General features: G+C 54.5%; 2 protein-coding genes across 5 annotated transcripts in view; one reads left to right on the forward strand and one right to left on the reverse strand.

The window, feature by feature from the left end:
• PRKAG2 (protein kinase AMP-activated non-catalytic subunit gamma 2) overlaps positions 1 to 17,062 on the reverse strand; it is a gene marked incomplete at its 5' end in the record, with an annotated part of 287,549 nt that overhangs the window by 180,294 nt on the left and 90,193 nt on the right. The window lies entirely within an intron of this gene.
• Positions 12,603 to 14,299, forward strand: LOC307058496 (taste receptor type 2 member 134-like; the record flags this gene model as incomplete). Its single annotated transcript, XM_079711980.1, has 2 exons — positions 12,603 to 12,818; positions 13,039 to 14,299. Coding segments are annotated over 2 exons (960 nt in total), but the record flags the coding sequence as incomplete, so codon positions are not given.

Raw genomic sequence — 17,062 nt, forward strand, 5'->3', positions numbered from 1 at the left:
ACGGCATGTGGGCTCTTCCCGGACCAGGGCTCGAACCTGTGTCCCCTGCACTGGCAGGTGGATTCTTAACCACTGCGCCACCAGGGAAGCCCCGGCCACCTGCTTTTATAAATAAAGATTTATTGGAACACAGTTTACATTTGTCTGTGGCTGAGTCATGGCAGCAGAGACCAGGTGGACCAGAAACCCAAAAACATCTACCACCTGGCCTTTTATAGGAAGAGTCTGCCCACCCTGCTTTAAAAGACCCCCCTCCTTGCATCACCTCCCAGGCAGCAAGGTGGCTCCCAAGGGGTCTGAGAGCCCTGAGACCTTCTGCAGCTCTCACCTCCACGTTTGCAGCATTCAGCTTCTTGGTTGAGTACGCATCTTTTGCACTAGTGATAAATGGCTGTGCATTACCTGTATGTGCCCAGAGGCTAGTCCAGGGGGCTGCCAGGCCCCCCAGGCAGGAGCCATAGGCCTCGGGATCCTGCCTGTATCAGGATTGGCATCCCCACCTCCCCCCCATACTGCCCCCCCGAACTTTGCACTGGGGTCCCGTGTGAGCCATGCTGTCTCTGCATGTCACACTGTGTTCATCAGGGGAGGACAGCCACACAGACCAAGAGTCCCAAAGACACGCTGATTTATAGAAGAAGAAAATGTGCGGAAGGAAAGAAAGTCAGGTCCAGGCCAGAGGACCGGTGAGCGGGCCAGCTGGAAAGGTGCAGAGTGAAAAGGGTGAGTGACATCTGCTGGGGAGAAGCAGGAGGCTGCCTGTCCTAGCGTGGGACCGGGGGTGGGGGGAGAGATTTAGGGGGTTCCCGCGTGTGGTGGGGTGAAATTCCCTGCTGGCCACCCACGCGCAGCTTCTAGGAAGCGGTCAGGTCACCTTTTCTCCCAGTGCATCTCCTCCCAGGGGCCTCTCCACCTCCCCGGCCCCGGGACCTTCTCCAGAGCAGGAGCAGAACCAGCCGTGTGCGGGTACGAAAACGGCTCTCAGCGAGCATCAAACACAGGGATCTGCACGTGACAGAATCTGTGGGCTGGGCTGGACGTCAAGGACGTCCTTCTAGAGCCGATTCCTGTACATGGAGTTGCCCTAAGAGCCTCTGCTTCTGGTGCCCTGAAAAAGGTCTCCTGTCACCGTGGTGCTGAGGGGGAGGGGGTGCCTGGACGGGTCTGCTCTTGCATCCCAGGCACCAGGGCACATGCATCACCCAGTGGCATTCACGGGGGCTGGCACCTTGCTGTTGGCCCCCATTCCCACTCCTCACCTGCCCCTGCCCTGCTTGGCGCACAGGGGGCTGACCCTGCAGCTGCGGTGCCCGGGTTCCCCTCTTGGCTGGCCTCTGGCTGGGGGGAGGGCCTGGCCTTGCACAGCATCTCTGGCCCCCCAGTATTGCCAGACAGACAGCTCCCACCGGGTCACCCCTGCGTGCCCCCCTCCACCGCCTCCCCCACGCCCCGCTGCCCTCCTCCTCCTTTCCCACCACGGACACGGGGGTCGGCACCCGTCCCCGGCTGGCCTCCCTCTCCTGCTTGGTTTCTCAGATCCTCCCTCACCTTTAGAACCATATCACCACTCAGTTCCACCTGTTTTAAATAGTCAGAGTGGTTCCATCCTGCTGGTCACAGAAACGGCCTCCTTACACGAGAAGACTGGTGTCAGCGTGGCGGTTCTGCAGGGTCACCAGCCTCGACGTCCAGACCCAAGTGCTGGGGACTAAATCACTGAGTCTGACCCTGCTCCAGACTCCGGCGGATGGGCCCTGTCGAGGCCCACAGGCTGCGCTGCGGCCCCGGTCCGGTCCGGGGTGAGTAGAGGCAGGATGTCCTCGTCCCGGGGTGCCCTTGGCATGTGAATTGAAGACTTGGAGGCTCCTAATTAAAATCTTAAAAGCCCAAGTCCATTCCTCCACACGCAGTATGTGATGGCACGTGATGGGAAAGCAGACTTTTATCTGACAAATGAACTTCAGTTGCTGGGAGAGACAAGAAGAGCTGTCTGCGATTTAACACGGAGATAGTGTGAAAGGAGGGAAGTGTAACAAGTTCAGTAAACCTTGCTGGGAAACTCATTCGCGTTTCAAGCAGCTCTCAATACATCCTCTGCTCAGACCCACAGCCCGGGAGGGGTTTAAAGAATCGAGATGTAAATGACCTAGCCCAGAATCATAGTCATTCGCGATGGAATGTCAGTATTTTAATTTAACTACGAACAGAAAATTAAATATATTTGGGGTGTTCAAAGTACACATGACCTCGTTCACGGTTGTGAGCTGGTCTTAGCAACAGTTCAAACGTCCACCGTTCCTCGTCCCTTGCAAAGTCCCGGCGCCTCTTTCCACCACCCCACTGATTCTCCGTGCCCTGAGGTACCCAGCCGGACTCTCTCCGCAGGCGTTCCCAAGCCCATCAGGCTGTTTATGACCATCTAGGGTGGAATTTTCCAAAGAGCAATCACACACCCCACGCCTGCCCCATCATGCAACCAACTGTGTGGGTCAGATAAAGCAAGCTCTTCCAACCAACAAGAATCGAATTGAAAATAGCACACACAAGCCAGGGTAAATACTGTTTCATGAGAAATGGCTGGATTACGACATACAACGTATTTCTGACTGTGGGCTGCAGTCAAAGAAGTTTCGGGTCACCACTGCAGTGATGCTTCGCGGCCTCATGTGAATGCCCCGTGCTGTACGTTTCCCTCGCCGGGCTGCTGCAACTCCCCAGATCACAGGGTACGTGCAGCATCTTCTCCTCTTGGCCTGTCCTACAGATACCACACAGTCGTGACTGAGAGTAGCCCTTGGTGTCATCAGAGTAGGCTGCTGTCCAAGTCAGCGATTTTCAACACTGTTTTTTCTAGTAGGACAAAGAGAACGTCCTAGTGCCCAGTGGGGCTGACTTCTGTCAGCAGCGATCGCTCGGGGCGGACAGCTGTCCAAGTAGGACAAGATGCCAGTTCTTGCTCAGTGGAGGGTCAGCTAGCAAAATACCACCGTCTCACCCCAGGAGCCAATACCGCATGATCGTGGGTTCCGGGAAGCCCACTGCTTCCAAGAGAAAGCATCTATCACATCTTTTTTTTTTAAGAATCGCTATTAACTTTTATTTTATTTTACTTTATTTTGGCCGCACCAAGGCATGCGGGATCTTAGCTCCCTGATCAGGGATGGAACCCATGCCCCCTGCAGTGGAAGCTCGGAGTCCTAACCACTGGACCGCTAGGAATTCCCTTGCATCTGGTTCTGATGCTAGAAGCTCTTTCTTATTTATATGCTTATATGTGTCAACTACCCCCAGAGGATGTAGCCCTGAACTTCTAAAATGTACATCTTAGTTGGAATACCTTTGCCAGAACCTTCCCTGAGAGTTGGTTTGGGTCTGAGGGTGGCAGGAAAAGGGCACTGCAGCTCTTGGACCAGGAGCCCATGGAGGAGGAGGACGGAAAAAGAAGCTCCAGGGTCCTCGGAATAACCCGCCGCTTTCCCATGTGATGCGGGCCAGCCCTTGTCTTGCAGGTGAGGATGGCGCCCATCCTTCATCCAGACCCACGGGCACATCCAGGCTCATTCTCAGCCCAGACCCGGTGCCCTTCCCAGGCAGGGAGACCATCCAGGGACCTCGTGTTGCTAGGTTCTGCCTGGCACTGGGGAGGAAGAGCATGGAAGTAAGAGGGAAGCGCGTGAAGAGCCAGACACACGGTTTTCTCAGAGACAGAAGGTGACAGGAGCGTTATCACAAGGGGACACCTACTGGGCAGAAACTTAAAATAAGTTACATCTGAGAGCTCTGGCAGGTCGCTCAAGGCAAGAATAATCAGGCAAGGCTTTCTGGAGAACGCAGGGCGAGAGGAGGTCTCAGAGGAGGTGGGAGGCCGTCGTAACTGCTCCCCAGGTCTATTTCAGTGGCCCCGGCTGGTCCCCTACTTCTGCGTCCACCATCTCTCTCTGTACAGTAGCCAGACTAATCCCTCCCAAGATCAAGTCATTCCCTCACCAGCACCTTCCGATGGCTCCCTGGATCGCTCAGTGAGACCCTGGGATCCTGTAAGCCCCACCCGAGCCCTGTGACCACCCCTCCGTCTCCCTCCCCACTTGGCTCCAGCCATGCTGGCTGCTCCCTGAAGGCCTGGAGGCTGCCCCTGCCTCAGGACATCTGCACTGCTCTCCCCTCTGCCAGGCACGCCCTGTCCCACACCCCTGCCCGGCCACACCTGGCTCCATCCCGTGCCTGCTCAGATGCCTCCGAATCAGCTTTCCTGATGGTCCTGCGTTAAAGCGCACCCCTCCAACCCTCATCCCTTCCCCTTCGTTTTTCTTGGAGCCGCACAGCGGTTCTGTCTCTCATCGCCTCCCCTCCCCGCCCCCTCAGCAGAATGCAGTCCCACAAGGGCAGAGGCTCAGCGGTTCGAGGCTGTGTCCCCAGTACCCAGGATCACAGCAGGCTCCCATTAAGCACCCACTGGACGAATGTTCCCCTTTAAAAGGCTGCGTCAGGCTGGTCAGGGGTGAGGCCCGCCCGCCTGCTCCGTAGTCCAGGGCACTGAAGGTGAACATGGAGACCCAGGCAGGGACAGCGGGTCCTGCCTTGTCCCCCGGGCAGGCTCAGCACGTGAGGCTATATCGCCCTCTAGCGGTCACTCTGCCGCAAAGCCAGAGAAGCCCCCGGAGTTTCGAGGGGCCGGTTTCCAGGGCCCGGGGGACGCAGAGCTGCTCGCTCACCCGCACACCTTCCTGTGGGCAATCAGATTCAAACAAACATTCAGAATAGAAGGGTGAAAGGGGGACACATATCAACTCGTCTTGAATGTGGGAGAGATTTAACGCGGACATCCTGCCTCTGCTCTGTGGTTCCTGGTGGACCAGCTGCCCCAGGACTTTGCACAGAATGGGGACGGCCACCCCTTTAGAGCCTCAAGTCGTCGAAGGCTAGGTGGCAGCTTTTCAAAAGTAAGCAAACAAACAAAAAAGAAACCAAGTGGAAGGTGAATTTACAGGAGGCAGAACTCAGACCTAAGACCTCGCCAAAAGGTGGCCTGATAAGCTTGCTTGCTTATTTACTTGATTGAGGGAGAGTTTTGGAGGAAATGGCTGGGGACTGGCATCCCTGATGAGGCTTTTAGCTCATCTGCACTTTGCATTTCCTCCCCACGACCCCTCCTCTGGCTCAGTCATGGTCAGTTAACAGAGAAGACTCGCTGGCCACTGCCCCGCCCCGCCCCAGACCGCCCTGCCCCCATCTGTCCCTTTACCTGCTGTGTTTCCCCTGATAGCACGGGGGTGGGGGGATTAAAGTCTGTCTGTGCTCCAGTCCTCCCCCCACCCAGCCCTGGGTCTGGAATATTCCAGATTAGTTCTTCCAGTTTTGCCTTAATCGCGCCATCCGAAGGAACTTCACCTCTGTCACCAAGGAGATGTGTAAATTAGTTAGGATGCTTTAACGGCATTATAACAGAAACAGAAACATGTAACTTAAAAGAGACTAAACCACCAGGACGTTTATTACCTAAAATAATGAGCTCCGTGATGCCAGCTCCATCAAGATTACCTTCCTACCTGTCTGCCCCGCCATCCTCTGTGTTGGCCATGGTCACAAGATGGACAATGTGCCCTGGAAACCATGGCCTCACACCACAGACAGAGGAAGTGGGGGAGGGATCAGTCCTCCAGCGGCGCCTCTTTCTGTTGAGGGGGAGGCACCTTTTCTCTGATCCCTCGCAGAGTTCCTCTTATGTTTTGCTGGTTCACCCTGAGGCCAGTGAAGCGGAAGCCAGGCATGTCCCCACATGGGGAAGGGGCATTAGATCATCTATATAACTCATGCCCAGGGGCTGGGCCCTGGGTAAAGCCAGGTTCTGTCATGAAGAAAGAGGGGGAGTGGCTGCCGGGCGGCCGTCAGAGCCTCCTGGTGAGGGACAGACTGTGCACACAGATCCGTGTAATGAACTCGGGGAAGGAAAGCCAAGGGACGGGGTTTGGGGGCAGAAAAGACAAAAGGAGGTCGCTGCACACGGCAGCGGAGGGCAGCACGGCCACCTGTCTGCCTCTCTGGAGCTGAAGACGGACGACCTCTGTACCCGGCAGGGGACACTCCTAAGGATGGGCCCAGAGGATGCAGGGCTCAGGTACCTGACAGCACTGACACCGCGGAGCACTGCACTCTAAAACACACACATATGCATAGGGACCAGCCAGGCACAGAAAGGCGGTGCTGGTGGCTCCCCAGGGCCCCGCACAGGAGCCACCACCGAGAGCTAACTCAGGGAGGTCAGAGGGCAGGGCAACTCTTCTCAGGAGCAAACTCCAGGGCGTCCCCGGGAAAGGGGTGAGTCCAGCTTCGCTGAGCACCCACTGCGTTCGGGGCAGAGCAGCTGCCACGTGTCTATTCGCTACTGAGCTCTGGGACGTAGAGCAAGTCCCTCCCCGCCTGGGGACAAACAGCTGCCTTGCGGGGAGGCCGGAGGCCAACGCCGGCTCTGGGCTTGCAGAGCGGACCTGAGCCCCAACTCCGAGCCCCCGGGAACCTGTGGGAGCCGCAGGGAAGGCACGACACCTGGGTTTTACGGCACAAACAGGAAACTGAGATGCATACGAGTCCCCGAATCCCCCAGAGAGGCTGGAGGGCTGACTTGGGGGGATGGCAGTTCTGGGGGTTCAGATGGCCTCGTTGGGGCCATGAGGATAGATGGGACGTGTCACCCCAGAGCCAAACCCCAGCAGTAGAGTGGAGAACAGAAGCCATCACGGAGATGGACACCAGCTCATGCCCCTGCCCCGTCACACCTGCCCGTGCATCATCTCTGCTCCACCTATAAATGCGCCCAGGTCTCTCCTACCTTGAAGCAAACAAGGCAAAGCCTTAGCTTCCATTTACTTCTGTGCACCCACTTGCTGCCCGTCCCCCTGCCTCTGTCGGGATGGGCCCACTTTTGCCACAGTGAGAAATGAGCCTTGGGTCCTCGGTAGTGTGACCTCAAAAGGGACTGTGCTCATGGCACAGCCCCGCCACGCGGAAGGCAGCGGGCCAGGCCACCTTCCCTACGAGGCCCCAGATGCGGCTGCTCACCTCCTGCACTTGCACCACCTCGGCTTTCTCTGCCTCTTGCCTCCAGCCCGCAGCTGCACACGAAAGGCCTCTGATCTGCCCGGAACCGTCTTAGGCAGAAGCCCTGAACTCTCACTCCCTTGGGTGGAAAGCTCATCACATGGTCCCAGCGCGGCCTCAGGGAGGGGCTGGGAGGGGCCGGGAGCCCAGGCTGTGGATGAGCTCGGAGACACCGCCACATGCTTGCTCCCTTCCCTTCTGGCCCAAACGCTGTGAAAGAAGGCCAGTCTCTCTGACTCCCGGCCTCCCACTCAGTCCTCAGCCCCTGATACAGCTTCTTTCCCTTCCTGGCTACCCGACCGGCTCTCTCTAAAATCACCAGTGATTTCGAGGTCACATGTCGAGAAACTGGCAGCAGCTGGATGGCCTCACAGCCGGCCTTCTCTCCCCATCTGGGAAGAGTGGGGGGCATCTGAGCCACACAGCACCCTCCCTCACTGACCGTACTCTAGCAATGGACGCAGATCACAGGCCAAGCTTGCTCCATGGATCTCAGCCTCCCATCTGTTAAACGGCATCACGTTCCCACGGAAGGTCCCTGTATCGGTTTCCTGCTGCTGCCCGTACCAGGGCACCACAAACCAGGTACATCAGAAATGGGTCCCTCACAGTCTGAAATCGGGATGTCAGCAGGGCCGTGCCCCTTCCTCGCCTCTTCTGGCTTCTGGTGGCTGCTGGCAAACGCTTGGGTTGCAGACCCATCACTCCGGTCTCTACCTCTGTCGTCACGTGATGCTCTCCCTGTGTGTCTCTGTCTTCCCATCACCATCTTCTCATAAAACACCAGTCAGGGCTTCCCTGACGGCACAGTGGTTGAGAATCTGCCTGCTGATGCAGGGGACACGGGTTCGAGCCCTGGTCTGGGAAGATCCCACATGCTGCGGGGCAACTAGGCCCGTGAGCCACAACTACTGAGCCTGCGCGTCTGGAGCTTGTGCTCCGCAACAAGAGAGGCCGCGACAGCGAGAGGCCCGCGCACCGCGATGAAGAGTGGCCCTGCCCGCGGCAACTAGAGAAAGTCCTCACACAGAAACGAAGACCCAACACAGCCAAAAATAAAAATAAATAAATTAAAAGAAGGCTCAACATTAAAAAAAAAAAAAAAACCCAGTCATAATGGGTTAGGTGCCCACCCTACTCTAGTGTGACTTTATCTTAGCTAATTACACCATCAATGAGTTCATTTTCAGATAAGGTCACAATCAGAGATGCTGAGGATTAGGACTTCAACATATCTTTGTTGAGGGGACACAGTTAAACCCATCACAGTTATTAGAAGGATGAAATGAAACGGTGTGTCTTTATAATCCACCTAACATTGTCTGAAATCAGTTCTTCATCTTGCTCAGTTCCCCAACAAGCCCCGGCCTGATAAGTTGCCTTGAATTCCTACATGACCCCTGCATTCCTGACCCGCTAACTTGATGCTGACTGCGACCTTGTGGGCTGGGATCAGGTGCCTTCCTAACACTGGAGGACGATTCTTTCCGTAATGGTCTGAGTGTCTGGTGTGTGCAGAGCCTACGGGGAGCCAATGCACCTGCAGGAACTGTACCGAACAGCAATTTCACACTCAACTTCACCTCCTTCTGTGACGCCCCGTGACTAGCCGTACGGCGGCAAACCCCAACGGAGCGCCCAGCCTACACCAACGTCTTCTGGAAAGAACAGAGGTTCCGTCATCACCTCTCACACAAGCTCCGTGCAGGGGGTGGGAAGCGGCGGGCCGAACCCCGGAAGGCTTTGTTCTCCAATATCACTCATGCAAACAACAGCATGTGTCAAAATCCATCTCCTTTTTCTGGGGGCGGGAAGGAGCTTGCAGGAAAGCTCTTGTCAACAGCAGACCTTCGGGAGGAAGTGATGGTGGGTGGGACACTGGGAGGGAGGACGGGGGAGGGGGGAAGTGAGGCCCACACGAAACACACTTTCCAGAACACCGTCTCCTCCTCCCAGGGTCAGGAACTTTCACCCTTTAGGTGGTTTGCATTTGACTCTCTTCTAAGCCAGGTCTCTGTGGGTTGTCTGAGGGCAGTGTCGGAGCAGCTGCAGCCCAGATGCTTGCTAACACCCATCTGTAGCATCCCAGGACCAGGACCAGGAGCGGAGCCTCTGCTGGACACAGACTCTGAGATGAAACAGTCACAGGGGAAGGAAAGGGCCCAGGATTCCCCTGAGAACCTCGGGCTGACCAGAGAGCCGGTGGACTGGCTTAGAATAGCGTTTGGCCAGTGGTGCCCCAGGGCGGCCAGGCCTGTTAGAGAGATGGAAAAGCTCCTGCACTGGGTGGGTGATAGCCAGGGCCAGAGACCTCCTGCCCTTCCTGAGATGTCCAGCCCACTATCCAGCAAAACGGTTACTCTAAAAGGTAACGCACAGGACAAGGTGCCTCTAGTGCTAAAGTCGGGACCCCCCTCTGTCCCCAGGGGTCTGGTGCTGGGCCTTATTTTGAGTATCATCAGGTTAGACAGCCATGGAGGAGAAGAGACAGACCTGTGTGGGCACTGATGCCTCAGTGTATTCAGCAAGTCAGGGGTCAACCCTACGGAGCCACGCTGGGACGGGCAGGGTATCCTGCAGTCCTCCCTGGCCTGACTCTGCTCACTGGGACGCAGAGGGAGAAAAAGAGGAAGAAGGATCTAAGCTGAAAACATATTCTCTATTAAAGTGTTTTACCCTCCACACTCCACTAGGAGTCGAAGCAGAAAAACCACTAACTGTCTCCAAACCTCACTGTGTGGTTGGCGAGGTCATGTCAGAAGGACACTCACTGCTTCGTACCGAGGGCAGAGGGAGGTGAGTTAGCTGCTGCGGCCCAAACGGTGAGCTGAGCTGAAGGTGGAGCCCCGGTCGGCCTTGGGCATCGTGGTTAAGTCTGTGCCACATCTCCGCCCAGACTCACGGCTGTGCATTTCTACCAATGCAGCTTCATCTCAACTTCTGACCCCAAACATTACTGGCCCGAAGAGATCTTTTAACAAAAAGAAAATCTGACTTCCAAAGACCAAAACTGCCTGTCACCAAGAATATTAAAGAATAGATATGGCTCTGAAGGCAATTCTCTAAGAAAACTTTCAAAAATAGGAGACATTATTGTTCCTCATCGTGGAAGGAAGAATAAATGGTCCAGAGTTTGCACAGAGATGAGCTTCCTCCCTGTCTTGCCATGCCCGAGGGGCCCAGATTAGGGGGGACTGGCCTGGTCCTCTTTCACATCAGCCATACCCCAGCCCCGCTGCACGAATCACCGCCTGACCACATTGTCACGCTCGCAGCGCTCTTCCAGGAAGGAAGGAAACTGCACCCGATGTACCTGAGGGCTTGTGCTTACTCGGAGCCTGAGTCACTAGGGCTTCTGATGTTCCATTTCACAGCTAGAAAATCATTCTTTGGGACTAAGCCAAAACAAGGTCTTTGCTTCTGAGGGTAATGTAAATGCTCCCGAGAGAAACATCTCCCTTTGAGCAAGATGTGTACTTTTCTGTCCTCCCAGAAGTCTGAATAGGAGCCTGGGAGAGAAAATCTTGACCCCCTGGCAGAAGAAGAAAATTCTACAAATGTCCGGGAAGCCGAAATCTGGGATAAGTTAAAACGACTAACCTTGACGTGTTCATCGGGTGAGAGAATTGACATGTTCTCAGTTCCCTGTCAAGCAAGGCTGTACACAGACCCTGTGAACCTTGCCCAGTTCCAGAAGCATATTCAAGAAAGTCCAAGTTATGTTCTTGAAATTCACAGGCTGCCTCATTCCACAGAGGAGTTAAGGTATTTTACAAGGGGATACAGGACACACCTGGATACTCTAGGTTAACAGCAGGCAGAACTGACGCCCTGACAGGCCACCCCTCCGCCATGGGGAACGTGACCTGGGGAGGAGGGTCCCACGTGTACAGACCACCTGAAACCATCCACCTGGCTGGGCCCACACCCGTGGCCACCCCGTGGCTTCCCTGGCTGCAGCTGGAGGATGATCTGAGCGCTCCCAGCCATTCCTGTACTGAGTTTATTCCAGGAGAGAGCAGGCCCTGCGCCAGCGGAGGCCGGGAGGAAGGTCCTGGGGACCCTGAACTCAGGGGAGGCCCTCCCGCCCGTGTCCATGGCTGCTAGACGGCACTGGGAAAGCACGGACTCCCTGGAAGCACCGAGCAGGACAAGTGCTGGTTTGTGCAGGCACAGGGCTTGTAGGGGCCTGAGCGGGAGGATGGAAGGGGGTATCAGACAGGCCTGTCAGGAGCCACATGGGGTCTGATGCTAACCCTCTCGGGGGGAAAGGATGAGGCCTGGTGGTGGGCGGACGTCCATGAAAACTTGGAGCAGCTTGAAGGCTGCACGCAGCAGGAATCGGGTGTGAGGTGCGGGCGCCCTCTCGTGTGAAGGTCGGGGGGAAACCTCTGCTGGCGGAGCCCCCGACTTTGGCTGGGGAAGGAGCTTTCGTTCCTTTGTTTATTTTTCTGAGCTTTACTGCATTTATCCAGCCTGCAAGGATGGGCAATGCCTTGTATTCAGAGCTTGAGGAAGCCTTGCACAGTAGGGTACTGCGGGTAAAAGCGGACACCACGTGAGTTCAAATCCTGGTTCTGCTACTTAGCAGCAGTGTGGCCTTTGCTCAGTGACTTAGCCCCTCTGGGCCTCCGTTTCTACTTTGATGAAAATGGTCAAAATCTGACGTCATGGAGTTTTTATGCAGATTAAAATAACGATCGACGTTAATACATCAGGGAAACTTACGTTTTAAGTGCAGACTCCTGGAACTCCAGTACAGGGCCCGCCCGTTCAGGCGGCAGGAGAAGCCACTGGAGGTAACGGGGCCTTTTCTTAGTGCTTCCAAGACTTGTGCACACAAATGACTTCCCACTCCACCCACTCGGCAGGTGGGTCTTAATACAGTACGCACGGGATACAGAATGAACTAGTAAGCCGGGACACGAGGGGCCAGGGAAGGTTTGTGGTTACAGGAGGTAAACGAGGTGAAGGACATCTTTTAAGGAAAAGTTAGGAAAGAAATAGTACGGTGAGAAATAAAGGGCAAAATATGGGTATTTTCAATCACCCCTGGAGCCTCTCTTCTGTTACCATTTCCCTACATCTGGCTCTGACAAAGAGCAGGGAGACACAGGTTATGCAAACAGAGATGGGGTATCACTGAGCTGGGAAGGATGTGCATGCCCAGAGAACCGACAAGGACCCTCCTTTCAAATCCTGGAGAACCGGCAGGGGTGGGAGTGGGGAGGTGGTGGGATGGTGGTGTTTGCCGGTAGCTACGCTTTTGCATGAATCCAAGGAGAGCCTCTGGGCCTGTAGTCTCAACAGAGCGGCTCATCCAGAGGGGCTGTGCTTCCCCGTGGGTGTGTCCCAGCACCCGGAGTAGAAGTTTCCCTGGAGAAAGTCCCCCTCTCATCTATGTTGATCTGCGTGGTCATCTTTTTCCTGGAGTCGGTGGCTGCCATGCTGCAGGACTGCTTCACAGTCATCGTGCTGAGCCGGAGCGGGACGCTGGATGATGCTGGAGGCTGCCCGCAGGCGACATGATTGTGGCCTGCCTGGCCGCCTCCCGGTTCTGTCTGCAAGGTCTGGCCCTCCAGAACAACCTCCTGACTTCCTTTGGTTTTGGTTCCAAATTTTATTTCAAAATCTCCTGGAGCTTCATCAACACTCTCACTCTCTGGCTGACCAGCTGGCTTGCTGTCTTCTACTGTGTGACGATAGCATCCTTCTCTCACCCCATCTTTTTTTTTTTTTTTTTTTGCGGTAGGCGGGCCTCTCACTGTTGTGGCCTCTCCCCTTGCGGAGCACAGGCTCCGGAGCACAGGCTCAGTGGCCATGGCTCACGGGCCCAGCCGCTCCGCGGCATGTGGGATCTTCCCAGACCGGGGCACGAACCCGTGTCCCCTGCATCGGCAGGCGGACTCTCAACCACTGCGCCACCAGGGAAGCCCTCACCCCATCTTCTTCTGGCTGAAGTGGAGGATTTCTCGGTCAGTGCCCCAGCTGCTGCCGGGCTCCCTGATCCTGTCTGGTCTGACATCATCATCAGCCACCGAGAAGTCAATTCTTGTGCAGATGGTTGCCACCCAGAGTTCCCATGGAAATGACACCCTGGCTGGTAGAATACAGGCCGTCTCTTTGCGCTTTTTTCTACCTCATGCAATTATCATGCGGTCAGTTCCATTCCTCCCGTTCCTGGTGTCCACCCTCTCGCTCGTGTTCTTGCCGCACCGGTACTTGGGGCAGATGAGGGACCACAGACCCGGCCTGAGTGATCCCAGCACCCGGGCTCACACCGCGGCCCGGAAGTCACTTGCCTTCTTTCTCATCATATTTCCCGTGCCTGATAATTGTCGCTGTGAACATCCCAACCCTCCGGAAGCACCGGCACTGGGCCTGGGAAGCGGTGACCTATGCCGGCATCTGTCTGCACTCCAGCATCTTTTTTTTTTTTTTTTTTGGTACGCGGGCCTCTCACCATTGTGGCCTCTCCCGTTGCGGAGCACAGGCTCCGGACGCGCAGGCTCAGCGGCCATGGCTCACGGGCCCAGCCGCTCCGCGGCATGTGGGATCTTCCCGGACCGGGGCACGAACCCGTGTCCCCTGCATTGGCAGGCGGATTCTCAACCACTGCGCCACCAGGGAAGCCCCTGCACTCCAGCATCTTGGTGCACAGCAGCCCCAAGCCGAGAAAGGCGCTGAAGAAGAGGCTTCGGCGAGCCCTGGGCAAGGAGCCATTTGTCTTGAGTTATCAGTGTCCATAACCTCTATCGCTGGACAACCCCACGAGTGGCAAGAATGCACAAGGTTGGGGGCTCTGTCCTTCTCTTCATTTCCTTCTTGTTTGCCGACCCTTTGAACGCCCCCATTAATTCTTTTTCCATCCCTCTCTGTTTCTGCCAACCGTTCCAGTGGTCCTAGTCGCTGGTCTGGGTCCCAAGCCACCTTGGACTAGGATGGTGGCCTCATTTCCTCACAGGCCTTGCTCACTCTTTACACAAGCAGCCCTAATAATATTCTCCCAGCATCATTTTGGTCCGTTCTCCCTTTACAGAGACCTGTAATGGTTGCCAGCCGTCTCTGTGGTCAACCTAAAGCTTTGTTTCTTCTTAAATGGTGACATAGGTTGTCCTCATACCAACCCCCCACCATCAACTGGGCTCCTCGTCCCTGCTGTGCTCTCAGAGCCCAGTCTCTCCACTTCAGCCCAGGAAAGCTTCTTTCTGTCTCCCCGCATGCTCTGCCCTGCAGCCTGTGGTCTTCTGGCCCGTCTGGAACTTCCTTGCGTCCTTTCTCTGCCGTTCTTTGCCATTCCCTTCTTTTGCGCCCTGCTTAAGACCAATTCCACTCATGGAGCCTTTTCAATTTGGTCCCAGGAGAGTCTGAGGGCGTATATGAGTTTTGGGCCGTTACGGGTCCTGTCCTCGATTCTGTGTGTTTCCATTAAAAGGAATTGTCTGATATGGAAATGCTTTTAGGTATTGGCCAACAGAAGATCGAGAAAGCAAACAAAGTAAATTTGCTACAGTTCTTAATTTTGAGAATCTTACTTTTCCTGTCCGCTCACCCAGGAAGTGGACCCTGCATGCGGACACCTAGGAGATTGGTCTCCAAATTAACCTGGGATGAGGCAGATTAGTTAGCATCCCAGAGTGTGTGCAAAATGGTCCACTGGATGCGGAGAGAAAAGTGTGGCAACTTTAATTTCTGTTTATTTTGATCTCTTCCTTTAAATTTTTAAATTAAATTAATTTTTTGGTGTGTTTTATGATGTACATAATGTATTTGTAGAGTATTACAAGCATGTTAGTAAAATAAAGGAATATGCATATGGCAGAAAAAAACAATGCTCATGTACAATGCACTTCGAACGTGCATGGTAGACACTGATGATTATAAATGATTAGGGAGCAAAGCTTAGTAACATGAAATTCGGTCCTTCTTGAGGTCCTGCCTTGCTGACTATGCAAGATTGTTTTTGCTTTTAAAAAGACTTTCATCTTATTATTTGCAGTTCAAGAACATACTGACGTGTACTTCCCTTTCCTCATCTACAAAGGCAAAGTCATCCTCAATCAAGTTGTAAAAAATCTTTTGGAGATAAGATTTGCTGTTTTCTGGAAGCTTCTACTGCCACATGGTCACGTAAGACTTCTTGGAAACTAGACAAGGCGTAAACATGTTCTGTTTTGTGGGTCATGTGGTCTCGGATAGCTCAACAGCTCAAGTCTGCTGCTACGTGTGAAAACAGCCGCAGGGGAAAGAAACAAGGGCGTGACTGTGTCTCAGTGATTAATGTACACAAATTAATAAAGGATTCAGGCTGGATTTTGTCCCGGGCTGTAGTATGCCGACCACTGTATTAGAAGAGGAGGCTGTATAGCAGGTTGTTGCTTTGCTTGGGGTGGCTGACCCTGATCCTCTAAGGGAATTAGGTTTGCTACTAACAGCGGGCCTGGGAGGAGTGTGACAAAAACCCCAGAGTCCCCAAGACGTGTCTTGAATCAACACGCCACTGGGCCCGGAGACCAGAGGAAGGCTACAGCCACTCCATACAAGCAGCCCCTCCAAGAGGTAGGGTCCTTCTAGAACAAAGGGCTGGTTTTCCTCCCTGGGCAAAGAGCACCAGCCAGCCTAGGTACTCGCTGGTCCTGGGACCAGACATAGCATCTGGAACTGTAGCCTCCGTCCGTATTACCTCTCTTGTTCTTCAATTGTCTGAAGATTGAATTATCTCCTTTTTCCCTTTGAAAATGATTGTGCTCAGAATTTCTGTCTTCCCTCTTTCTTTCTCCTAATAATAGAAGGCAGTGTTTACCAAGCTTGAGTGTCACCTGGGGGGTTGGCTGCACCTTTAGATTCTACGTCATCATGTAGGCTGAAAGTCACTGGACAGAAGGACAGGGTGCAGACAGCACTGGAGGAGAAATGGGCATTTCATTACTTTGAGATGGAGGACTCAGTCCGTCATGCTGACACCCTTAGTGGTGATGCCTGGACATGATGCTGGGGAAGCAGCAAGGACACTTACCACTGTGTGGAGGGTGACTGGACCGAGTTCAATGAGGGAATCTTCGTAAAAGTGGGAGGCTGTGTGTGCACACATGCTGGGCGGTGGACAAGGAGGGTGTTCCAGGTGCCCGCAGAGCTGCCAACTGCGCCTCTTTTATAGGAACTTCCTGCTCACTTCCTGGGTGGGTTCTTGGTTACTTTGCTTTTTTTTTTGCGGTACGTGGGCCTCTCACTGTTGTGGCCTCCCCCGCTGCGGAGCACAGGCCCCAGACGCGCAGGCTCAGCAGCCACGGCTCAGGGGTCCAGCCGCTCCATGGCATGTGGGATCTTCCCGGACTGGGGCACGAACCCGTGTTCCCTGCATCGGCAGGCGGACTCTCAACCACCGCGCCAGCAGGGAAGCCCGGTTACTTTGCTTTTGCTGCACGATCCTGCCTCCCAGCCCCCCCAGTAACGGATTGGTTCAGAGATCCCAACTGGGCTAATCAGAGGTCCTATAATGAGGAATCTGGAATGGTAAATGCAGAGACACGAAGACTAGGAATTCTCTGGATCTCCACGAATTCTTGCTGCCAGGCCCCCCAGAACCAGCCTGGTTCCTTCCCTTCCTGAGTTCCGAGCATTCGGCTCGTCCTTGAATTCTGTAAATACACCCAAATCCTTCCAATAAATTGTCTTCCTTGTTTTAAAAAAAAAAGAGAGGTGGGGGAAAGTAAAAGGATGGGGACCAAAAATGGATTCAGAAACCAGGCTCGAAATGTATCCCTTAATGCCCCTCATACACATTTGGTTCTAAGATTTCCAGCAGGCAATGCAGACGGGGAAAATTGGGTCGTTGCATGATCAGTGCCTATCACAGACAAAAACATTCGGGTTGCTCAGAAGTACAGCTATTCTTGGTACCGAGACGGGAAATTTCTCCCAGGGGGCTCGTGTGACAAATGGTGTCTTCACAACATCTTTCCAACGG

This window comes from Hyperoodon ampullatus (genome assembly GCF_949752795.1).
Source record: "Hyperoodon ampullatus genome assembly, chromosome: 9".
NCBI classification, from domain to species: domain Eukaryota; kingdom Metazoa; phylum Chordata; class Mammalia; order Artiodactyla; family Ziphiidae; genus Hyperoodon; species Hyperoodon ampullatus.